Source organism: Carya illinoinensis, chromosome 11, assembly GCF_018687715.1.
Source record: "Carya illinoinensis cultivar Pawnee chromosome 11, C.illinoinensisPawnee_v1, whole genome shotgun sequence".
NCBI lineage: Eukaryota > Viridiplantae > Streptophyta > Magnoliopsida > Fagales > Juglandaceae > Carya > Carya illinoinensis.
In genome coordinates, this window is record NC_056762.1 from 34087785 (window position 1) to 34113355 (window position 25571).

General features: G+C 35.3%; 2 protein-coding genes and 1 pseudogene across 2 annotated transcripts; 2 read left to right on the top strand and 1 right to left on the bottom strand.

Moving 5' to 3' along the window:
- The first annotated feature begins 4038 nt into the window (after positions 1–4038).
- Positions 4039–7920, top strand: LOC122282413 (annotated as a pseudogene).
- A 3312-nt stretch (positions 7921–11232) lies between these two features.
- Positions 11233–15520, top strand: LOC122280498 (ORM1-like protein 2). Its single transcript, XM_043091415.1, has 3 exons — positions 11233–11602; positions 13885–14033; positions 15141–15520. The coding sequence occupies exons 1-3, from the start codon at positions 11426–11428 to the stop codon at positions 15277–15279; spliced, it is 465 nt and encodes a 154-aa protein (XP_042947349.1). The 5' UTR covers positions 11233–11425; the 3' UTR covers positions 15280–15520.
- A 6186-nt stretch (positions 15521–21706) lies between these two features.
- Positions 21707–23765, bottom strand: LOC122282899 (dof zinc finger protein DOF4.6). The gene is made up of 2 exons (XM_043094962.1): positions 23532–23765; positions 21707–23123 (listed from the first exon to the last, which is right to left on the bottom strand). Exons 1-2 carry the CDS (start codon positions 23553–23555, stop codon positions 22299–22301), a joined length of 849 nt encoding a protein of 282 aa, XP_042950896.1. The 5' UTR covers positions 23556–23765; the 3' UTR covers positions 21707–22298.
- Between the last annotated feature and the right edge of the window lie 1806 nt (positions 23766–25571).

Here is a 25571-nt window from a genome sequence, read left to right on the forward strand (position 1 = left end):
AAGTAGAAGCCATGCGAAGGATCGGAGGGTGGCCCAATGAGCCTACGACAAAATGGGGTGGGGAAAGCTTTGCGAGGCTGCGATGGTCACGAAATGAGGGTCCTAAGGGTTTCCTTTTTAGTTTTCATGCAATGAGAGAGTCTAAGAGTTGAGAGGGATTGGGAGGGAATTGGGGGAGGGGTGGGTTGTAACAGAGAGAATTGTTGAAACTGTGCCGTTTGGATTGAATACAATCCTAAACGGCGCCGTTTCAACATACGGGAAAGGAAAAAAATAAAATGAGTTGCATGAAACGGCGTACTCAATTATCATTTTCCTTTTTCCTGGACCTAAACGGCCATTTCTTTCCTTAGTAACTATATACATTTTCATTTGCTCTATATTTTTAGCACATAAATTAATAAAAAAATTATTTTAATTAGTAAAATTAAAATTAAGTAAACTATTCAATATAATTATTTAATTAAATCATTAAAAAATGTATAATTATAATTATATTGATGATGTTAATTGTTACATTGTTACTAACTTAGAGTACATCAATGTATTATGATAATTCTAAATTCTAAGTTAATGCATAATGAGGAATGAGCTATATATTTACATTTTGTACATTTTTTATAGGAATCAATAAACATAAATAATTTAATTATCCATACATGTTTTATATTTACTTACAACTTAGGTCATAGATGTAGATGTTAGTAATTAGTTAATGTCTTAACGAGGAATTGGCCAATTAGGTCATACATGCTTTATATTTACTTGCAAGTTAGGTCATATATTTTGTTATTTGTATATGAAGCAAGAAGCATAAATAATTTAATTAAGAGCACATCTATAGGACCATACATGCTTTATATTTACTTACAACTTAAGTTATAAATGTAGAATTGTAGATGTTATCATGTTACTAATTAGTTAATAGGGAATTGGTATTGAGATAGTTAATTTACAATTTACCAATTTCTTTATATTTACTTACAATTTAGGTATTTTACAAAAAATTAATCTATACACTTTAATTAGATATAGATGTAGATGTTAGTAATTAGTTAATGATGAATTGGTGATAAGTTAATTGATAATATTATTATAATATGCCTTAGTTAATTAATAGAATATTAATTTTTAATTACATATTTAAAATTTTCTATTGTAAATCGTAATAGGTTAGATGAAAATTACACAACTAATTATATAAAATAAATATATAAAAAAATCAAAAAAAATTATTTTAAAAATTCGGTCAGTATGGTCTGGTTTGGTTCAAGGAAGCCTGGACCGGATTGAAGACTGAATTCTTCACTAATCTAGGACCGAAACCAAGCCCTCTGCTTACTCGGTTCAGTCGGTTTCTCAGGTCCAGACCGACCGCTGTATAACCTTACTCGTTAAGAAAATTAAAATAATAATTATACCTTTATACCCAAAAGTAAAATTGTTGGGATTTTAATTTCGATATTTTTATTATTTAGATTGTAATTTTGGGCTTATAGTTAATTTTATATTTTTTAATAGATATTGTGATTTTAACATTTATATAAAATTATACTAAACTTAATTAGGTCAAAGGGTTAAATTCATGTTTGTTCAACCCATTTACATAAAAGTGTTGAAACTGATTGGGTCATGTTAACCTATTTCGTAGTATTCATTAACGGGTCAAAACTCAAAGAAAAAGTAGCCTTAACATCAACATTAACCTCACCACCCACCCCGATTAGATTCTCTAATATAGGGAATTCAAAGGTAGGGCTAGATGCCAAATCAAGCAGTTGGATAGGGAGGTTAAAATCAAACGCCATAGCCAAGTCAGAAAGAGCTTGGCCCATCAAGCTCTCGATGTCATTAAGGCCTGGAGAGGATGTACATGTTGGCGACGATTTGGGGTAAAAGGCTAGGTACCCATCTTTGCCGCGAGGGAAGACACATTTGTGTTGGTGGAACAAGAGCATTTTTGTGAAAAGGTGCGCTTTCATTTCGTTGAAGAAGGCAACATCACGACCTTGGTTAAGAAAATGTGCCCTTTGACCTTAGGACGGTTAGGAATCACCAAAAAAGGGTGGTCAATGTTGGCTAGGGTTAATAGATCCTCAGTCTGAAGGTCATCCTCATGGTCTTCTGCCCAAGCATAGACCATCTTGATACGAGATCTCTCCCATTTAGACAAAGATTCCAGGGCTGCCGCCAGGCCCTTTTCATTAGGGATTTTGCTTCAAGAAGCCCTAATCGGGAAATCCTATTGGAGAGCCTCTGAGTTTGGGAACTTCTAGCCTGTGCTAAAAATCAAGAAGAATTTCCTTTTCCACTACTTGGCGTTCGAATTGTGGATTTCAAAACGAGCCAATCACTGATCCTTCATACGAAAGCTCAGAACATTGCCAGAAGAAGGTCTTAGGGAAAAGAATGCCACGAATTCAGGGGCAGTTAAATCAGGGTATTCCTCTTTAGTAGGTTCAAGAACCATTCAGAATACAATACATGAGCATAGGAGAACCCTCCACGCATGGGAATGGAATTGTGCATGAACTATATGGAGAAGGTCAAGAACATCGCTTATAGGACGAAAAAATGGAAATTTCTAGCCGTGCGTTAGGGCACAGATAGGGAGGGTCACCTTCTCGGCAAACCCTTCTCGATCGATGCAACCACGGTGAGGTAGCTCCAGGACTATCGAATATGGGATCCCATACTCTTCATGCAAGTTTCTCAAATCTTTAGCTATAAGAGAGGAGCGCCACCCGTACCCTTCAAAGGTTGGGACATCTTTGATGATGGAAGACTTCGGGGTCGTAGGGGTTTGGGGTACATTCTATTGAGTCATTAGAAGACGAGAAAGGTAGTAGAGAAGGAAAGTAAAATGGGGGAGTTACAAAGAGAGCAATGAGTTGCGATAGGGGAGTTCAAGAAAGTAAAGATAGAAAGGGAAAGTGGGAAGAAAAGAAAAACTAATGTGAACCGGGAGATGAAGAGGAACAACAGATATCATCATTGCCTGACCAAGTGATGCGACTGAAGGGAAACGTAGTGATGATTACTAGCTAACGTCCTCCAAAGTTTAAAATTCCCGCTTCTTGTTTCTTGGTAAGTGGAAACGGCAAAGTAAGAGAGTGAATGGGCTAGCGGGGTAACCCATATGTCTAAGACCCCCGCGGTGTAATTCATAGTTTGGAATGCCCTAGAACACCTTGAAGAAAGTCAACAAGGATGCGAATGAGTCTAAAGTTAATAAATTCCCCATGCATACATGTGAAGGTAATTAGTGAAGTAAATAGAGAGTCCAATATTGGCCTGGCCCAAATCGTGGCCCAAAGTCCCACTACGACCTGCTACCCTTGGAAGATAGACATCCGAATAGCCCGCTTGGCCACCCTGGTTACTAGGAATACGATTCACGGCTAAGTACCACGTGAACCTAATCTATTTATAGTGTTGATCCAATGGATCTTTACGCCTATATATATGAGTAACAGGTAACTCTTAATGATCTAATTACTTTCTTGAATTATTATCCATCATTAGTTATTGACTTAGGCATTAGAGTGGTCATAAGCACCCAATGCCACCCATAAACGACTTGCAAGTTGACGAACATGTTCGGTGGTGGGCTACATCCTTTATAGAATGGTTCGGTCCGGACCAATAGTCTTATTGGTTAGTCTTAGGGTGTGAATTTTTTAGACTGAAACGGATCGAGACTGATCGAATGTATATATATATTTTAAAATATTTTTATATATAAAAAATACTATTTTATATAGTAATTATATAAGTTAATTATGTAATTTTTATCTAAGAGATCACCATTAACTATATATACAATGAAATTATTTAATATTTATAAACCATATATAAAATATTAAAAAGATCACTTAATTTCATTAATAATATATATCATAAAATATTTATGGACTAAATCGAAACCATATGGACTGACCAAATCGATGGCTAACTGTTCGGTTTGGTCCCACAAAATAGATGACCGAAATTTTCAGTTTGCGACCCCCTTATACTGAATGGTAGGGCCATACACCGATGGGTTTGGCGTTGGTTTCAGCGCCAAATCGAGACGCCACCGACATTTTCCATGAGCTAACACCACCGACCAAAACTGTGGGTTTGAGGAAAGAAAACCGATCATATCGGTCTTGATGTGCGTTGATGCAGTCTTCGATTTACCGTTATCATCTTTTGTGAAGGAGGAGGAACTGAAGAAAAAGGCATCTGTGTTGTGTTGTCGTCTGCCATGGAAGAAAAAGAAAGTTGCAAAGAACAACCGAGGAAGAAGACAACACGGAGAAAAAGAAAAGGGGTGAGGGGTTATTAATTCATTTTGAAATGGCACCGTTTGGTTGGCACCATTCTATTATATATATATATATATATATATATATATATTTTTTAACTTCCAAGCCTTATAATGATGTTGTTTAACTCATTTAAGTGAAATGACGTCGTTTTTATATATGTATAAAAAAAAATATTTATATGAATTGGTTGGTCGGTTTAGCGATTTTTCGCACTGAAGAACCTAAACCGAACTGGCCGACGTTGGTTCCTATGTATTTCACTCGACTGCCAACCAACTTTTTGCCAATGTTGGCCGGTTCCAACGTTTGACAGTCAATTTCCGTTGGTGGAGATCGGTTTAGCAGTTTTCTGTATACCCCTACTGAATGGACCGAATACACCCTTCTTGGCCATGTTCGAAGTCTCGCATTTAACATGTAGCAGAAGGTTATATCTGTCATTTGGAACTCTCACAAAGAAAGTTGAATTCAATGAGAGTCCCCAATATCTAATGGAGGCCTTCAACTGCATACTCAGGAATTTCAGAAGCAAAGGTAAACTAGCTTCAAGTGGCTATTTTTTCTGGAGTTGAAGCCTAGCTTACAGGTTAGTAGCTTTTTCACAGATTATCCATTTGGAAAGTTTTTGTCTTCATCAACATCCACTTTTATCGTTTTGAATTCATGCTCTTTACGCATTTTCTGGTTGGGCTTTTGATTTTTTCCCCTAGCATTTTTGAGGTCTTGGGATACAACATCTAATGGGGAATTTAATTTTTATTGAAGCCTCGAGGGGGAAAAGAATTTGGGAAAGAAATGTTGGGTTGTGCTCTTGTTTGCCCATTTGACAAAGAATCTGTTTCGAAAATTTACTTGTAAAGATTATTCAAAAATTAAAATTTACACGTAACCGGCAGAATTCAATCAGACCACGTGTTGTTAGCAATATTAAATTTACAATGCAGGGTTCCACTTGGTTGACATGAGAGTGGTGCGGAAAGTTGAGATTTTTAAGTCAGTCGTGTTCAGCTTTGTGTGGGTTTCATCAGTAATAGGTTTTGTTTGATGGTTGTTGTTGGGATGTTTAAAAGAAAAGTGACTTAGGGCCTGTTTGGGATGACAACTGTTTTCAGATATTCTCAACTATTTTCAAACTATTTCAATGATGTTCACATATATTCTAGGATATTCATAGTCTCCAAACTTAATAATCATGCACTATCATAGGAATGATGGACTTTCTCGCTAGGTTGGCACTGACTTGCTTAATGCATGATAAATTGATAAATTTGATTTTTCAAGGTCCAGCTTTCCTTTGAAGTGTTACAATTGTGTATAATGAACTTACAAAGGGTTGTATCTCAGCCTTTGCGGACAGGGAAATGAATTAGATAAGAGGATTGTTAGTTTTTGAGGCATAACACCAGAGAATGTACCCAAAGAAGTAGTGGTAGTTTTCTTTCCATACCTACCTTCGTTTGTTGAAAAATAATGACTTGTCTACCGATTCTGACAATCAATTAAGATGCAGTTATCAGCAGAAAAGATCCAATCAAATTATCGTCCGAACTAACAAGAACTTAAGGGACCTTAATCTGTTATCAGCCAACTTGTGATAGCACTCACTTTTAGTGTTTCAACTTTCAAGGCATAGTTGTAGCTGCAGGGATCCGCTCTTTTTATGGCCCTTTTAGATTTTTTGTTCGCTTTCATGGAAGAGGAAATCTTCTCCTTAGCCGTTCACAAATTCTACACGACACACATAACATGGCAAACCAGGTTCATCAATTAAATATAAAAACACAAAAACCAGTTCCAGATTCTCCATGTTTTTGTGCCTTTGCATGTAGAAAATTTGATGAAAAAACCAAAGTGAAAGTGAAAATCAAGTGAGAGGGCTGTGAGAGAGAGAGCTTGAGGAGAAAGATAGGGTTTGGTGAGAAAGAGCGAGCTCGAAGAGAAAGAGGACTTGGTGAGAGAAAGCTTGAGGAGAGAGAGAGCTCGATGAGAGAGATGGGGGTTTGGTGAGAGAGAGAGCTTGATGATAAAAAGAACTTGATGAGAGAGAGAGAGAGAGAGAGAGAGAGAGAGAGAGAGAGAGAGAGAGAGAGAGAGAGAGAGAGAGAGAGACGTGGATGGGTCATGACACTAAAAAAAAAAAGGAGGGAGTGCAGTGTGCATGCTGTTGTGTTGCAGTGCTCTTTATGGAAACTGTAATTTGTATTTGCATTTGATCTCAAGTACAAGATCTTTTTGTAGTTAGAGATATGCACATTGGTGGCTATGTTTGTACTAATTTTTCCGTCTTTAAGTGTAGGAATTAGCCATTGCATATTAATTCATCAAGTTATGACATTTCTAAAACTTTTGTTTGGATGGATGGGATTTATGTAAATTAACTTCTATGTTCTTTACCTTTCTTTCTACAATTGCACTTCAATTCGAGCTTCGTCTTTTGATTGTATGAAGCAGGAGCAAATTCTTTGCCAGTCAGCTCTCTCATCCAGACTGTACTTGCATTGAGAGTCACTGTTCAGAGTTTGATTATGATGATTATGTCAACCTTTTGAGTTTGTTGTATCTCCCTGTAGAGGCAATTCTGGAGACCTTGGGCTCAGTCAAATCTGCCATTGGTATTCTGCAAATAGATGTTGCCTTACATTGTGAAGAGATCACACAGAGCTGCATTCAGTGCTTGGAGGTCGTTCCTTGTGAGGACAAGGAAGATGAGCAAATTTTGAAAGCAGTCACGAAATTGGTTCCAATAGCCATGCCTATATTAGCCAGGATCCAACCCATTGATTCAAGTGCCACAAAAAATGTTTTTGTTACTGCAATTCTTTTTGCCATGTCCATTGGTGGACCATATCCTCTATTTGGAAATGAGCTAAAGACCTTTGCTCTAGAACAAGTTGAATATATGCTAGGGGAAGATGAAGAGACACCATTAGTTACAGCGGACCATGAAGTCAAATCGGTGGTAAGAATTGGTCTTTCCGAGATTTGTTCCTCATTTGAAAAAATGTTATCATCCCTGCTTTTGGAGTCAGAACTTGCTTGTGAAACAACAGAGGATACAATTTTGCTGCCTTTATCTGATATTGAATGGATGTGTAACATACTTCCCAAGATGAATTTAATGAAGGACTTTGTGTCTAAGTGGGTTTGAAATCTCTGATAATGTTTTGGGGATCATTGAAGATAAGAAACTCAATTGTGTCATGTGAAAGCAAAGTTGATAGAAATTACCAGTAAAGTCTTGGAAGCAGTAGGCTATGGCAATGTGATTCTTCCAGCACCAAACCGAGCACAATTGCTAAAGACATGGCTTCCTTATATAAGGAAGATGAAGCCTCTCTTGGATGCAAAAGGCAGCGAGGAGACGAGTTTTCATTACAAGATGAGTGAAGACCTCTACCAGAACATCGAAGGGGCGATAGTCTCGTTAATATTGGTATTGCCATCGGATGATCAAGCTGATATTCTGGTAGACTGGATGAGAACCGAGCAACTTCAGTTTCCTGACTTGAGTGAGGCTGTTGAGGTCTGGTGTTACAGAACCAAATCTGCGAAGAGAAGATTAGGGCAGGGCTTAGACAGTGTTAACAATGCCACTGCTAGCCTTTGAAATCTCACTCCATGTTTTTGCAGTGTAATTATTTTATGGAAAGGCAGGACTTTAGACTTGTGCTCATCCCATTCATGTATTTTGATAGGATTAGTCTCTATTTGATTTCTTTTTTGTTTCATTTCCATGTAGTTCATAGGAAAAGGATTCAATAGTTCTTAATGTGTAGATTGTTTTCAAAATTTTAAATCTCGTTTTTAATTAAAGAATTGGGATATTACTGTGTCAGTATTTTTCACTTTTAAAATGTGTCAAATATGCTAAATACTAAGACAATATTTTTGTGTTGGTTAAAGGAAAAAAAAATACTGATATGACTATTAAATCTGAAAATTTTCAAATTTTGTATCATCATGGTTTCCAAGTAAAGTAATACTAGATATAGTTTTAAAGTATGCAAGTTTCGTGCATTTTTTTTTTTTTAAAATGAATCGTAGATTTATCTAAATTTTTCAAAAGAAGTGCGCGATTTTAATATACTTTAAAACTGTAAATATCATTTCTTTTTTAGGTATCATGCAAATGGAAAATGTGGATATGTTTTGGAAGAAAATAGTTGAGGGCTTGCCAAATTTGTCACATAATTCTAAATGGAAAGGAAGGGAAGGTAATCTTTCCTTGTAGTATGATAAATTCATAGGTGATAGCTCCTTAGATGCAATGGTCGATAGAGTTGAAGATCCGACGACACATATAAAGGATATGGTGTTCCAAGGTATCTAGGATGTGGAAAGGTTGCAAAATTTGTTTGGGGATCAGTTGGTGAGAGATGTAATGGAAACCATAGGGTCGCTGAAGGAAGCCAAGGATTTTTTGGTTTCGTTGCCGGATAAAAATGGTGTTTTCTCGACTAAGTCAGCATGAGATTTAATTCGAGTTAGCATGCCAAAATTTGAATGGATGAAGTGGGTTTGGAATAAGTGGATTAAAAAAAAAAACTTTCATTATACATGTGGATAGCAGTTTTTAACTGCTTGAACATCGACAAACAGATTTGGAAAATTGGAATTCCTCTAGTTTCATGCTGCAACCGTTCTGTTGAGGGCCACATTGAAGACTTGGAACATGTTTTGAGTAGTGGGAAGTTTGAGAGAGAAGTATGGAAGAATGTGTCGGCTGAGATTGGGGTTCCTTTCTTGCCTCAGCAACGCTGGCGTGAGAGAGTGCAAGCTTGGCTTAACCGAGCCTCTCAGCAGGCATAACTTGGGGTTCTGGTGGGTTTAATACCCACAATTGTGATTTGGAGATTGTGGAGGAGGCGTTATCTTGCTCAAATGAAGGGTAAAGCTGAGAGACAAGGAGTTGTTTGGAATTCTATCAAGCATTGGGTCTAGGTACTAGTTAGTAAAATTACTAAAGTGAATAAATTGTTAGCTTTGGATGTGCAGGTCCTTAAAACGTTTAGATGTTTAGATCAGGGAACAGAGACTCAAGTCTACTCATATAGTTCGGTGGTCCAAACCGAGTCCGTGCATGTTTAAATTAAATCTAGACGGGAGTAATATGGGCAACCCAAGTAGTGGCGGTGGGGGTGGTGTTCTTTGGGATAGTGCGGGTAAGATTGTTTTTTATTTCTCTAAATTCTTTAGCAATTTTTCTAATAATGAAGCCGAATTGCCGGTGATTTAAGAATGCTTGTTGATTTGTAAGCATCTGGGTTTCTTTGCAGTTGACATTGAATATGATTTTTTAGTGGTAGTATCCTGGATTCTGGCTGAAGGGTGTACAGTTTGGTATTTTTGAAATTTTTTAGATAAGTTGTTGATTCTTTTAGATGAGTTTGATTTTTCCATTCATCATTATTTTAGAGAAAGTAATAAAGTTACTGATTTTTTGGCACAAAGAGGTGCGTTGGTGGTGAACAAATTGTTTCAAGATGATGGTCAGTTTTCTCGTGAGTTAAAAGGCATGTATAAAGTAGATAAATTGGGTAAGGCTTCTATCCAATATAGTTAGCGTTGATTTGTGGTGTATTTGTTATGGGTATGAGTGTTTTATTTATAAGGTGAGTTGTTTGTTTGTTTAGAGGCTTTTCTCTGACCCAAGTGAGGGTTAATATAAATAAAGAGGCGTCGTCCTCCTACATGTTCTTTTGAATTGAAACCTTAATTTTAGTTTTCATTGTACGGTACGTGTATGTTTGCCCACCGACCAGATTATTAGGTTAAAGTACATGTCTTATTGCAGCTATTTCCCACATCTATTTGGGTCGGGCGTGCACAGAAAATAATACACCCATAATTATTTATAAGATAATAACATCTAAATATCTTTTGAAAAGTCTGGTACCAACAACCTTTTCTTGAGTTTCCATTCCAATGATTCCATTTTAGTCGGTGCGTCTCACATTAACTGGTTGGTTGGTTTGAAAACAAAACTGTCAAAAAAGCTTTCCTTACAAATAATCCACTAATTTTTTTTTTTAAAAAAGAAAAAAAAAATTGTATCGGAACTCATCCCGGAGATAAATAGCATTTTCCTATAATTAAAACAAATAATGATTACCAGAGATTATACTCGCCACCTAAAAACTACTGCTCGTTTTTCATTTTTCTAAACTCAAAAATAAAATAAAAAATTGTTATACTCTAAATTATTAATATGCTCATTTTCTACCATCCATTTAAATTTAATCTTTTAAGACTGTGACACACGACTTTATTTTATTTATCTTAACATTTAAATCTTAACCAAGGCTGTAAACGAAAAAATATAAGAAGTTGAAGATGCAAATTAAAAATTTTTATAATTTGGGGTGAAAATTAAAAATATAAATTATTATTTCTTTTTCGTTGCAAAAAAGAAAGGCTTGACAACCAACATAACAACTCTCTCTAAGCATGATCATATGAGATTATTTTTATTACGGAATGTTTGGTTTAAATTATAACTATTGTCTAAAGTAAAAAGCCTGTCATCACAGTACTCTAAAGTATTCAGCTAGTTTATAAGTAATTTTAATTTATATCCTTACTCAAATTTTTGAACTCAAAATAATAAAATATCAGTAGTCATAGAATAACAAAATAATAAATATTAACATATTTATGTTAAATAATTTACTACCAAGGTAAATAAATTTCTGAATTGTAAATTATTTAACATAAATATATTAATTATCCTGATGAGTAAGATTTTAAATACCATATTTAATCGTCCTAAATTAGCTTGCCATGTTATCACCCGGAAAAATCAGGCTTTTTTGGAAAAATAGAAGGAAAATACCTGGACTTCGAGAGAATTCCAAAAATGCCCCTCGGGCGCACAGATAGCCCCTCTTTCCTAGTCCTAATAGGGTAATAATAACCAGTACGAATAAAAAAGCTGAAAAGTATAAAACCAGGCCCGTCTCCGAAGTCCTGTATCCCTGTGAATCCCCTTCTCTCCCTTCCGCGACATCAACACGACAGCTCGACGATCGAGTTCTATTGTAATAAACTTTCTGGTTTTGGAGTAAATTCGTCATTCTCTTAAGTATTCCTCTGTGCGAGAAGGCCGTTGAACAATGTACGTAAGGGCGGTGCCACCGACGGATCTGAACCGGAACACCGAGTGGTTCACGTACCCTGGGGTGTGGACCACCTACATTCTCATCGTCTTCTTCTCTTGGCTTGTCGTCCTTTCCGTCTTCAATTGCTCCCCTGGCATGGCCTGGACCATCGTCCACCTCTCTCATTTCCTCGTAACCTCTCTCTCTCTCTCTCGACGGTCTTTTTCCGAATTTGTATTTCAGTTCTGTCTTGAACGTTGTACCAATATGTTTTACTTATTATCCGATTTGATTATTTTTATTTTTGTTTAATTTGGACGATTAGGTGAGGTTATTAAATGATTTAGGGTTTGGGGTGAACTAATTTTGGTTTTGATATGGAAAGCATGAGATTTGAGTCTTTGATTTGTGTGATCGCTTTTTTTCGTTTATAAAGAAAGTTCTTTGCTTGCTAGATTTACGTCGTGCTAATAAGAGCAAGGGAACCTTGCCTCTGTTTTCAGCTGAGTTATTCATAGAAGCTTTTAATCAAATTGGAAGAGGGTATTAATACATTAGTGCTTGTCACTAATTATGGTTAATTTGAATTCATAAAATGGAAAACTTCTGACAATTATGTGAGAAAAGTTCTGAGTTTGTAACCGTAGACTTTGTGGGTATATGGTATATTCTAGGGTGACTAGAAGGGTTAGTAATATACGTAAGTTGTTTTTTTTTTTTTTCGTTCTGAATGATACATTTTTATCTTATAAACTAGGGATATTACGATCTTCAATGCCAAGATGGGCGTTGAACATTTTTTTAAGCGTCGACGAACTATGTGTAGTTCTTACTTTTGAATTGAACTGCTTTGGCTTTTCAATTCCGCTCAAGTTGAATTAACTAAGTCGTAATCCTAACTGTTGGGATAGGCTGCGTGGATCCCGTTTACCTGTCTAGGTTCTTACCATCATTTTAGTAACTTACAAATAGGAGACATTGATCAACATAGACCTAGATATGTTACTAGAACAGTAGAATATTGACCATAGAAATTGTATTCCCTATATCCTAAATAAAATTTATCAATCTTTTGATTTTAAGTTGTAATGTCCCAAGGAAGGCCCAAGCCACATCCGAGCTTATAATTCAAAAGGACTAGTCAATGGTACAGTCGGAGGGCCATTGGAAATATTATAAAGAGCAAGAAATTCTCATTTTTAAATAATGTGGGATCTCATACACTACCTACCCTTATCAGTTAGTATGGAGTATTACAATCTCTCTCCTTTAAATTCTCGATGTCCTCATCGGGCCTGTCTGCTGTAGGTAGCATGGCTCAAGTCCCATAAATCTAGTTGGGATAGACTCAGATACCATTTGTAAAGTCCCAAGAAAGGCCCAAGGCACATTTAGGCCTATTCCAAAAGGACTAGTCACTAATACAACTGAAACCCCATTGGAAACATTATAAAAAACAAAAACTTCTCGTTTCTAAGTAATTTGGAATGCCATGCATGACAAATCCTTATCACTTATTAGCAATGTTTTGAATTTCCTACAGCCAGTATTTCTCGTACCGGAATAGTGACTGGTACAGAAAATGCCTCTTTTTCATACCGGGTCGAATACCGGCCGGATTTTGGTGTACCGGCCGTACCGGTACCAGTCGAAAATAGGGAATTTTTGTAATTAATGTAAAAATTCTGTTTTTTTTTTATTTTCAGAACTTTTACTTCAATCCTCACATCTGGAGACTATTTTCTTAACTTAAAGGTATTATTGAGTTTTATAAATATGTGTTTTAATTTTTTAAGATTTTGCATTGATATTATTTTGAAATATAATTTATACATATATAATTAATTTATTATGTATAGACTATCCTGAAAAGATACTGGTACCGAAATATTTCGTTACAGTGCCTTAACCGAAACGGCTATCGAAACGGTATTCAAAACATTGCTTATTAGTTAGAATGAGGTATCTCATAATCTATCATGACGAGTTGTGTGATATAACTATGTTTTTTGGTGTATAAATCAATGTGTTTTCAAATAGTTGGTCACACTTGAAATCCTTGGGAGGAAATGTTCCTTGTGAAATATGGAGAATATTGAGTTTTGAGAAACATATTCCTTTTCTATTGAAAAATTGTCTGGAGGAGGGAATTAAGATAAATGGTCAGTGGTCACCACTTGGTTTTTCACTACCCTTGTATTGACTAGGACTATGAATTTTATTGCATGGTATTCTTCTCTCCAGATTATGCTGTTTCCAAGTCAAGTATCTACTTGCAGGGAAATGGATATATGCAATAAGTTATTCCCTTCAATGATTTATACAAGAATTTTATGTGTTCATGTTCCCTTTGCATGCTTATGACCTTTCTGTAATCACTTTTAAGTTTTTTATTCTTATTATATTATTATTATTATTTTTGATAAGTAAAAGTTTTTTTTTTCTTATTATGATTCTGTATCTTCATTCATCAGGTCACGTACCATTGCTTTCATTGGAAAAAGGGAACACCATTTGCCGATGACCAAGGCATATACAACAGGTTGACTTGGTGGGAGCAGATAGACAATGGCAAGCAACTCACTCGCAACAGAAAGTTTTTGACTGTGGTACCTGTTGTCCTGTAAGTATATCACGTTTCGTCAATTAATTTCTTCATTAAGTGAAAATATGAAATATAAGTTTAATTATAGCACCTATATCCTTTTAGTTTGGAAAAGAAAAAATATGAAATATAAGTGAAAATATGAAATATAAGTTTAATTATAGCACCTATATCCTTTTAGTTTGGAAAAGAAAAAATTCATTTGGTGCATGGTTTGGGAGATGGGATCTGCATGGGATATTGCAGAGACTCGATAAGCATTGTAGAATTAAGTCTGATTTGACTTTTGCCAAGCGGTTGATGTCTAACTTATGGTGCCAATACTCTTTTATGTTATCCCTTTTCCTCCAAGGCATATTGACTTGATTTGCTAGGCAAACCGTGCAACTCCCTCAATGATTCTATGTGTGTGTGCGTGCATTATCGCTAGGAATAGTCCATACGTCTGTGGCTGCACCCAGTTCTTTGCTTTCTCATGATGTGTTCATTATGTTCATTATGAAACACAAGTTTGATTATAGCAACTATATACTTCCGAGGGTGCAGTGCACGAGACCGGAGTTTAGTCTTCAAGGGTGGGTCGAAGGGCCCTGCCTTGGAGAGGTTCCCCGACATTAAAAAAAAAGAAAAAAAGAATTAAGACTGATTTGTTGCCACTGCTTGTTTATGTTATCCCTTTTTTTCCAAGGAATATTGACTTGATTTGCTAGACAAACCATGCACCTCTCTCCCTCTCTAATTCTGTATATGCATTATCGCTAGGAATGCCTATGCATCTGTGACAGCACTCAGTTCTCTGCTTTCTTAGAAGAGATAGTTGAAGAGCTCTATCTCTTGTACGAAATTCTTTGTTTGTACATCACATGCTCTCTTAGCTTTTAAGGAGTGTTTCTTAATACTTACGGTTCTGCTGTGTGAGACCTGCCATGCTCTGTTACATGGATAACCTCCACGGCCTCCTGGATTCCTTGTTATAAAAAAATGTGTATGGAATGCTTTAAACTAATTACAAATGAGGATATATTTGTTGAATTTTTAGATGACCGGGATTATATTTTTGAAATGACTACTATCTTAATGATATACAAGAATTAGCTATTTATTACCAGTTGCTTCATTTGGCAGGTACTTGATAGCCTCGCACACAACTGACTACCAGCATCCAATGCTCTTCTTTAACACGGTTGCAGTTTTTGTGCTGGTGGTTGCAAAGTTCCCACACATGCACAAGGTCCGTTTATTTGGAATTAATGCTGATCTCTAAACGGTGAAGAGATTCATTCACGTTTGGTTCACTCCAGTTCTGGTTGATAATATTGATATTCCAATTGAGATCCCTGTACAGATGTTGAACTGGAAAGGGTGTAATGGTTTTCTTTATCAAGGTTAAAATTCACATATTTTACTGTTCCTCACATTCTGGCAGAGAAGTAGTTCAATATTGTATTTTCTCTTTGTACCAGCTATTATTAATACTGATGAACTCAGGAGCTATTCTGTTTTAATCCATTATCGCCTCAAGCACATATCTTTTAAGTTTGTTCAAAAGAACTTAGGGTTTAGCTTAAGTGGTAAAGGCCTTGGGCTTGGGGGGTATACTTTCCCACGTCTAAAGTTTAAATCTCCTTGAGTACAAACAATCTCTATGAGTCATCGTATAGGGGGATTTTTTCCTTAAATTACTCGAGACGCACTTGTGGGAAACTCCTTGCCGAAAGCCTTGTCACCCCTTAGATTAGTTGGGACATTCCAGGACACCAGGTGCAAGTAACAAAAATGTTTGTTTAAAAGAGAGAAAAATGCAAAGAGTGCTTTTGGTTCCTCCTGGACACACACACATATAAATATAACATCCTTTTTCTCCACGGTTAAGAATAAAGGTAATTTTAGAATTTCTTGGGAGCCCAGTGCTATTAGACTGAACTTGACTTAAAAGTATTTTTTTTTTTTATTCTAAATGAAACTCCAAATACAAAAATTCCTTATAATATATAGAGTTGTTTTATATTAAAATACTGAAATTATAAATGAGAGTGCGTGGAAGTATTTATTAAAATTTCTCAAAATTTGTACCATAAATTTCTCAAAGTTTGTACCATAAAAAAATTATAACTTAAAATCTCTATACATGATCTAGGTCATTGTCATGCATCTCTGGACTGAATCCTCTCTTGTAACTCTATCTTCATAAATATTCTAACGTGAGGTGTTTAAAAACATAAAACAACTAAAATGAGTCGATGACTCAATCAGAAAACTATCATAACGTAAAAATACCGTTTTAGATCACAAACGTAAACATACTTAACATAAAGTTTTCATAAAATTTTTCATGCTGAGAGTTAAAATCATGACTGTTCATAAATATGCTGACAACATGCATGACTTATTTTGGCTTATCTGACTTATTTTACTTATCATACTAGGCCACACACTTAACCATATGTGCAAGGTTGTGCACCGACCTCACATTCAGCAGCTGCAAGGGAGTCACTAATAATATTCTAGCATATTATAGTAGACCACACTTAAATCTGTGGCTTGTACATCCACGTATAAATTACATTGGTGCCATGCATTTAAATGACCACCTGATTAACTATTCTGAGCTTAACTTATACTTGATTTTATGAAAACTTACGTGTCTTATACAATGTGAGAGGCAAAATGCATACATAACTATAATATGCATAATGAAACATGAACATGAATTATGATGAATGATGTGCTTGCAGATATTATGACATGTGTGATGTATAAATATTGCTTTAAAAATAATATATATAACTACCTAACGTATGTTAATCTTAATTTATGATCAAGCTACTTATCTCATGATACTAATTTAATATTTCCAGCATAAGATAAATCACATAAACTAGAATGAGAGAGAAAACGTGAGGGATGTTGTGAGAGGAATAAGGCAGTTGGCTATTGGTGTGGTGAACGTGGGACACGCAAGGTGCTAAACTGGGCATCATGGGTTCAGCCATTACACTTATGGAGATTTATGATTTTTTCCAAATAACACACGAAATGTAGATATTTATAGAGAGATTTGGGAGAATGTGTTGACGAGTTCGAGTTAAAGTTAGACTCGGTCACGATCATTCAAGAAGAGAGTTTGAATTTAAAAATATGATCTAATAGTTCGTTCAATGTAAGATTGGGAGTGACTGAGACTACGTAGGAGACATAATTCAATCAATGATGATTTTAAATTGAAATAAATTTCGAATGACAAATCTTTAAATTCTAAAAAGAGTCGAACTCATTCAATAAATAATAAATGAGATTTAACGTAATTATTGAGTCTAATTAAAATTCCTAAACAATCTCATGAATAATTTATAGCTCGTGGTTTTATCTAATATGTCTCATTAACTATAATTTCAGCTCAATAAAAATTTTCAATTTTCAATCTTTTTCAGCTCAATTGAAAAAGAAGAACCTTTTATTTGAATTTTTTGAAAAAATGAATGATATTGTCTTTGACATGTGAATCTTTTTAAATTTGAATATGAAGTCTCATATGCCTATAAATAGATCATTTGAGAGTTTCACATTCACAACACTAAGAACATACAACATTCATTCAAAGCTTTCATTCTCTCTTCTCTAAGTCTTGAGCCTTAATTCTTGTTCATTTTGAGAGATATAATTTGCGTTGTATTATTCTTATTCCACTCATTGAAGAGTCTTTTATGATAATTTACCCACTATCAGCTCTTGTATCAGTTAAAGGGTGTGTATAACCCTTGTGCGTGTAGAAAGTGTTCTACATAGGGAATAGTTGAATCACCACGTGTAAGGTGATTGCAAGTGTAGAGGGTGTTCTACACGGATCCTTTGTAGCGGTATTGTTCAAAGATGTAATAGGTTTCTATCTCCACCTAAAAGAGGTTGAATAGTGAATTTGGAAATTTTCAAAGGGTAGCTTGAGGCAATGACGTAGGCAGTGGGGCCGAACCTCGTTAATATATTGAGTTTGCTTCTCTCTTACCCTTACTCTTTATATTTATTGCTATTTCCTATTTTTTTTTATATTTTATATTGTATATTTGATTTATAATTGTTATTTTTTTAATACAACTCAATTCACCCCCCTTGTGTTAGTCATCTGGGCAACAGTTAGAAATAGGAAAAGAAGACTTCTCTATCTATCTGAGAAAAACTATATCACCAAGATCCTCAACAGGTTTGGTATGTCTAATTTAAAACCTGTCAGTACACCAATAGGACAGCATTCAAAACTGTCAATAAATCAAGCTTCTAAAATCGAGGAAGACATTAGATTTATACAAGGTATACCCTATGCAAGCATGGTGAGAAGCATCATGTATGCTATGGTATGCTCTAGACTTGATTTAACCTATGTTGTTAGCAAGGTAAGTAGGTTTATAAGTAACCCTAGGAAGCCACATTGGCATGCTATGAAGTGGGTATTACAGTACTTAATTGGAACACAGAGTCTAAGTTTGAGGTTTGAAGGGTATGTGCAACAGAGGAGTGAGTTAGAGGAATTTGTGGATTTTGACTATACTGCTAATTTGGATACCAAAAAGTCTTTGAATGGGTATGTATTTACAGCATTGGAAGAGACTATTAGTAGGAAAGCTAATTTACAATCTGTAGTTGCTTTATCAACAACTAAAGCTGAATATATTACTATGACAGAAGCAATAATGGAGGCTATGTGGTTAAATGATTTTTCACATGAGTTAAGCATATTTAAAGGGGTTATCACAATTCACTGTGACAACCAAAGCACTATACATCTTGCTAAAAATTAAGTATACCACGAAAGGTTTAAACACATAGAAATTCGACTTCATTTTGTGAGAGATGTAATAGCATCTGGAGAGATTAAAGTAGAAAAAGTTTCAACTAAGGGAAACCCTTCTGATATGGTGACAAAATCCCTACCAGCTACCAAGTTTAGGCATTGTCTAAATTTGAATAATATGTGGATGTATTAGAGCTCAAATTACTTTGCAGGAACAATCTAGAGGAAGAAAAAGATCACTTTACAAGGATAAAAGGCTTGTTAAGGTGGAGATTTGTTGAAGAAATGTCAAGCCTTTTGAAAGTGTTCTATACGACTTGCCATTTTCTATTTTCATGTATTTCCATTAATGGCATTTATGTAATTTTGTATAAAAGGCAAATGTGTAAATTGTATAAAAGGCATGGGTGCCTTTGTAAGAGTGGTGTAGAGTCCGATTTTTCACTTTACCTTTCTTGGAGCCGCCATCTTTCTAGAGAAACGGAGGGTTTTTATACCCTAGTTTCATCAAGATTAAATTAGAACTTGAGGTGAAGATCAAGTGCAAGAAATATGTGGTTTCGTTAGAGGATAATATGAGAAAGCCACTCCCTATTTTATGCAGTGAGAAATGGTTGTAAGTGATTGTAAAACTCTATTTTTGATGCATTCTTCAATTATAAAGACTTCTAAACTGTTTCTGTCGTGGATGTAGACCATTAGAGTTGAACCACATAATTTCCTGTGTTGTTTTCCCATTTCTTTTATTTTTCTTGCATTTATTTTGATCTTGCAAAATACATACTGTGATTTCGGATTTCTAATGCATTTAAAATAGAAAACTAAACTAATCACGTTAATCATATAATTTTCTTGAAGTTTTAGTTGTCTCTTATTCAAATTAATTGCATATTATAACTAGTTACATTAGTTTGGTTCTTTGAGTTCTTATTTGTGAGAGGGCTGAAAATATAATAGGTTTATATATACTTCTTAAACTAATTGAATTCTTTTATTCATTATTAATATATCAAACATTTGGTAAAAAAAATATGGTGTATTGTGTAGACATGATAAATAGAATTTTTTTTTTTACGTATGAAGATAGACTGATCGAGTTCTAATACACGTGGCAGAGTGTCATTGTAGCATCATAAATTCGTCCCACATGAGATTTTAGTGAACAGAATATGTGGGCTCAAAGGTATTAGCGTGCAGTAATTAAGCCCTAATTATAAATTAGTGGATGTTAATTGGAGCCAAATTAAGCACACACATGAAACTCAAGTATTATATATATATATATATATATATCAGAAATGATTTGGAATATCATTGTTGATATCACTGTTTAAATGAATAATAGAATGAACAGTATAGGAAACATGAGTGATTTTTCTTTTTTAATTTTTTGGTACCCCAAGTACTTCCTTTGTTTTAGCATGAAGTGAAATATGTCTTGTAATAAATGCCACGTTCAAAATGATGCCTAGTGTTTCTTGAAGCAAAAGACAACCGTACGTACGTGAACTACATGATTATCAAATTTGAATTTTGGGAATCATCAATATATATTCAGCATCGGAATAACTGGGAAAAGCAAAGCCTCTACGTACGTACATATCAACAAGTACAGATAAAAGTATAACTGCTGCATGCGGGCAGTACTGCATGTATTTAGAGAAACAAACATTTTTCCTTGTGAAATTAACAAAAACTAGCTGCTAGCTTGCCGATATATAGTTAATTAATTCATCGGCGATCGAGAATTACTATAGGTATGAAACATTAATTGGCTGTTGATGAAGCTTATCTCCTCGATGGTATTATAAGATACGCCGCCTGAATAATTTATCTTTGACGAAAATACTGAAAGTCTCAATGCACAGAGAGAGAGAGAGAGAGAGAGAGAGAGAGATACCCATTACAGGTTCTGATCTGGGTAATAGCAAATAAAGCCGGGCATGGCTCAGGTTCTCCAAAATCGTACGGCCTAATTAGATAATATCTCATTCCGGGCAACCAGTACATGACATGAAGCAGTTCTGCTCCCATTTTCCCCGTCCTCTATAATTATTATTTTGTTTTAATGGTCAGAAAAAACTTGAATTGAACTTGTGCAAACCAGCCTTGGTGCTCTAGGAATATTATGTTTTGTCAACTTGGACCAAAGTCATGTACATTTGGGTGGCCTAAATTTGGTAGGAAAAAGACCTCCATAATATATATATATATAGGAGGTGGTACATCTAACATTTGCTGCTTATTATATATGCAGTAGTACTTCACCAAGTGGCTTACAGCACAGAACAAACCAAATTAAATAAAGTAATTTAATCTATAAATATCGATGGCCTAGATCTGGATATGGATCGGCTTAGTGGGGTGCATTATTCTTCAGCACACTTGCCGAGGGGAATGTTTGTGGGGTCCCTCCCAGGACCAAAGAAAGGGGGGGCTTTGTCAGAGATCTTTCTCAATCTTCTAATTTGAAAGAAAAGGGAGGGGTTGGCATGGAATTAGCAAAATGACCAATTTAATATTCGTTAATGGTCGCCACTGGCAACCGTGAGGCCAGGAGTCTCCAAACCTGTTTGGATACAGAAACTAAGTAGGTGAGCTTTTGGTTGAGGCGGGTTTAGTGGTTCTAATTTGGGTTAATGCTTTTTCTGAAGAGCTGTTTAATACAAACGTGATGTGAAAGGGTCAGTTTTCTCACCTGGCTCTTCTTCTCTAGCTAGCTGCCTGCCAACTTCTTCATGGAGAGTACGGGAATTAGAGTCTATGTCCTACTAATGAGGCTTCGATACCTGTTTACAAACAGCAATAGAGCAAAAAAGGAAAGTAATAAAGATTGAAATGAAGAATTGAAAGGCTCCCTTATATATTGCACCATACGCGCGAGTTCTGAAATAATTAACAACAATTGTCTGCTAAGCTGAAAATTATTATAAACAAAGGCTATTCATCATCCATGAAACTCCTTACAAACTTGCAAATTTACATATTTTTGGATGGAAAAGTTGAACATCCGACAAGCTTTTTCGTACCAAGCCAATGAGAGCACACAAAGTAATGGGTTGTCCATCTGTTCTTGTTTTTTGGGATAGAAGAAAATACATAAAATAAAGGGCATGGTGCATACCCTTCTTATGATCTACTTGTTTAACCCTAAAAAAATCCGGGCATGTCTTGATCTCTTCTTCTGTCCTTGTAAAATATGCGTATCCCATGCCATCCTGATCTTCTGAAGCCAACCTAAAATAAGCTTCAAAACCCCACTCTGCTCATTGAGTAAACAAGATCTTAAATATTCGTAATTGGAGTAAAACAAGATGATTAGGAGGAAAATATAGAGAAGCGGAAGGAGAAAGAAACCGATGTATCCTATCTGTTAGTTATGAAGAAATCCAAACACGTAACCGACCATGAGAAATTAATAAAAACCTAAAACTCATAAAAAAAAAAAACAAAACAAAACAAAAAAGAACAGAAACCCCATATTATCTTCGTTTTCTTTACCATGATCCTTCTCCTAACATCCCAGTCCAATACCCAGTTGAATCTCCTTGCTCTTTGTTTTGCTCAATACCACTTGAATTAGAGACTTGTTTCAAATCTTCAAATGGAAATAAAAGCCTCCCACTTGTCTCCTGAACACCTTGGAAACTCCCAAATCCACTTCCAAGCCCATCCAGTGAGAAACTCAGGGTTGGCGCCTTGAAATCTTGCAGGGGAAACCCAGACGTATAAACCGTGTTTGGATCTGTAAGAGGCATGGGCATGAAGGAATTGAAACCCCTTGAAGTAAGTCCAGAAAGAAGCTCTAAAGCAGAAAGCTGAGAGGTAGTGGGAGTAGTGGAACTAGCAGTAGTAGAAATTCGGTTCTTGTTGCTGTTTTCAATGCTGGGTACTTGAATCAATTCAGAGATATTTCTGAAATCTTGAGCTGCTGGGAAAGCCAAATTACGATCTTGGCCATCACGGATCTTAGGGTTTTGAGAGGAAGACTGTGACATGCCTGGAGGTGTCACCAGATCAGGTAGCTTTTTTGATGAAGAAGAAGAGGAAGAAGTGGCTGACCTCTTGTTCTTCCTTGAACCCCCTCCAACGGGAATGTTTCTGAGGGAGCCACCTTCAGTCCAATACCTTCTACAAGTCTTGCAGAAGTATCTTGGCTGTGTAAGGCTGTAGTTGTTGTAGTAGCAGAACTTTGTGTTCGTTGAATTGCACCTCGGACAGTTTAGGGCTTGCTCTTTCTGAGGCCTTACTTTCCTCTCTAAAGCTGCAGGCTTTGGACATGTGTTGGTGAGTATCTCTTCTATTGGTTTCACCACAATCTCCTAACAAGGCCAGTAGAAAACAGAAGGAAATGAAAATTGAATTGAGACATATATAAACAATAAATAACTTCAAGATCAGAGAACTTAAATAACAAAGGAACAAAACAAGTTAGCTGCTTTTACACTTGAAAACGGGGAAGGGAAAAGGTTTCTTTCCTTTATCAAATAACCAAAAGAAAAGATAAAGTGAAAGATGTTGAAGAACTGATAAGAACTAAATCCAATTAGGTGGGGACTTGCACTGAGCACTAACCATGAACATCATACTTTTTACCAAAAAAGTGCCCCAATAAACAAGAAAAACAAACTAGGAGCCTAAACTTTTCTCACGAAAAGTCAGACCCAGAAAGAAAATCATAGTCTCAGACTGAATCAACAACCATGAGACCAAGTATTGGATCTATCTACCTGCGGCCATTGAGCGGTGTCCATGGATGCAAGTGCTGGAAGATCAGGACACAAGGCAGGAGTAAATGATGCCTAGCAGCTTCAAAGAGAGTAAACTGGACTTTTTTTTTTTCTTGAAACTGTTTTAAAAGCAGGGAAAGGGAATGTTTAAGACGGTTTGGTTGGCCGTTCTATGTAGGTATATATCACCCTTGTCCTTTGCTGCTTGCTTTATCTGTTGTCGGTGTGCACATGAGAGAGAGAGAGAGAGAGAGAGAGAGAGAGAGAGGATATATACTACAATATTCTTCTTATTTGAGAGCATTTTAACTCAGAAATCTGGGGCATGGGAATATCTGTCTGCAAATTTAAAAATCTGAAATGATGTACGTTTGAAATACGATTGTATGAAACTTGTTGTGAATATGTATTAGGTACGTATATACATCTTGCTGTGATAACCTTTGAAAAGCAGGGGAAAGTCAATCAGATTTATTTAGTATTTTTCTTAGTCAGCCAGATAATATATAATTTCTCATCAGCTCCCTCTTTGCGAAAGATCAGGCTTTTCATCATTTTTGTCCCATTAATTTGGTTTTAGAAATATGATTAATTTTGAACTTTTTAATTTGGCTGGTGCCTAGCTACTAGCTAGCCGTCGGCTTCTAGAAGAAAAGGCAAAACCAAAACCAGAAATTAAGATTAATAAGAAACAATGTACATTTAAAAAAAAAAAAATGGAGGGAAATTCATAACATTTAGCTGTTTCATTTAATGGTGGTTTCAATTAGCTGGTAAAACATGCTGACATCTATCTAGTTTTGAGACAACCCGCTGCCTCCAATAATTCTATTATGAGTATGAAGGAGTAGTACTCGATCATGAGCTAGCTCTATGCATAGAGCATGAAAATTGAGTAACGTCTCGTTTGATCGATAAGATGAGATGATTTAAAAAATTTATAAATAATAATAAAATAGTTTATAAATAATAAAATAATTTAAATTAAAATATTTTATGAAATTTTGATAGAGAAAAGAGAAAAATTTGAATAAAATTAAAATATTATTATAATATAATTTTTATTTTAGAATTCAAGAAAGTTAAATTATTTTTTATGTTTTATTTAAAAGTTTAAAAAAATTATAATATTAGTTAAAAAAAATTAAAAAATTATATTTAAATAACATTTGAATGCTGAGATGATATGTCACATATTTCTAATCTATATTAAGAATCTACGAATATGTCGATCTGTTAGCTAGCTAATTAACTCATGCTAAGCTATATATAGATAAGCTCCTTGTAGTAGTAGGGAGGGACAAATAAATAAGATGAGGCCGCTACTTACGTACTAGCATTGCAATTAATGGGAAATATATAATTGAGGTGAGCATGCAACCTCTTTGGTCATAGCTAGCCAGCCATTCATCACACGTATGTACATGCACGTACGTGTTATATATATATAGTACTGCCCATCATGATCATCATCAATAACAAGGCATATATACCGATAAATCCAAAGAGTGAGCTAGCTAGGGCGCCCCATATATATATATATATATATGGTTCTAAATCTATATATCAATCTTAAATTTCCTTATAATTTGGATCTCGTCTAAAAAAATATTTCTTGTTTGGAATTCAAGATTTATGGACTATGGGAAGAGTTCATTTAAGATATATCTAGTCATTGCAAAATGCAAATATTGACTACAAAGGCTTCCTTAAATAGGAATTCAATTGTCTGAATTAATACGTAAAACTTGTAAAAAGACCGAAAATACTTTTGACTCGATCGCATATGTGTGTGTGTATATATATGAGCATTAATAATGCATCAAATCTTTGAATCAAGCGATTGATGGATGCACCAAGCCAACAACCGCATTTTTACAATCCCCCTACAAAGTTGAATAGACAAGCGTATTTCTTTCAACAAATATAGAAAGTGACTCCTTAACATCTTCGAATCAAAGTTTGGTGGCAGCCAAGTATATATTCACACTAGATATAGCTAGCTAGTTGTGGCCATGATCATCATCTGGCCATGCATTC

Bases quoted from the DNA above. Each gene is read 5' to 3' on its own strand.
- LOC122282899 (XM_043094962.1), bottom strand. From the start codon at position 23,555: ATGGACACCGCTCAATGGCCGCAG. The intron at 23,124-23,531 runs GTAGATAGATCC...TGGCCTTGTTAG, and splicing joins ACACCGCTCAATGGCCGCAG to GAGATTGTGGTGAAACCAAT.
- LOC122280498 (XM_043091415.1), top strand. From the start codon at position 11,426: ATGTACGTAAGGGCGGTGCCACCGACGGATCTGAACCGGAACACCGAG. The intron at 11,603-13,884 runs GTAACCTCTCTC...TTCATTCATCAG, and splicing joins TCCACCTCTCTCATTTCCTC to GTCACGTACCATTGCTTTCA. The intron at 14,034-15,140 runs GTAAGTATATCA...TTCATTTGGCAG, and splicing joins ACTGTGGTACCTGTTGTCCT to GTACTTGATAGCCTCGCACA.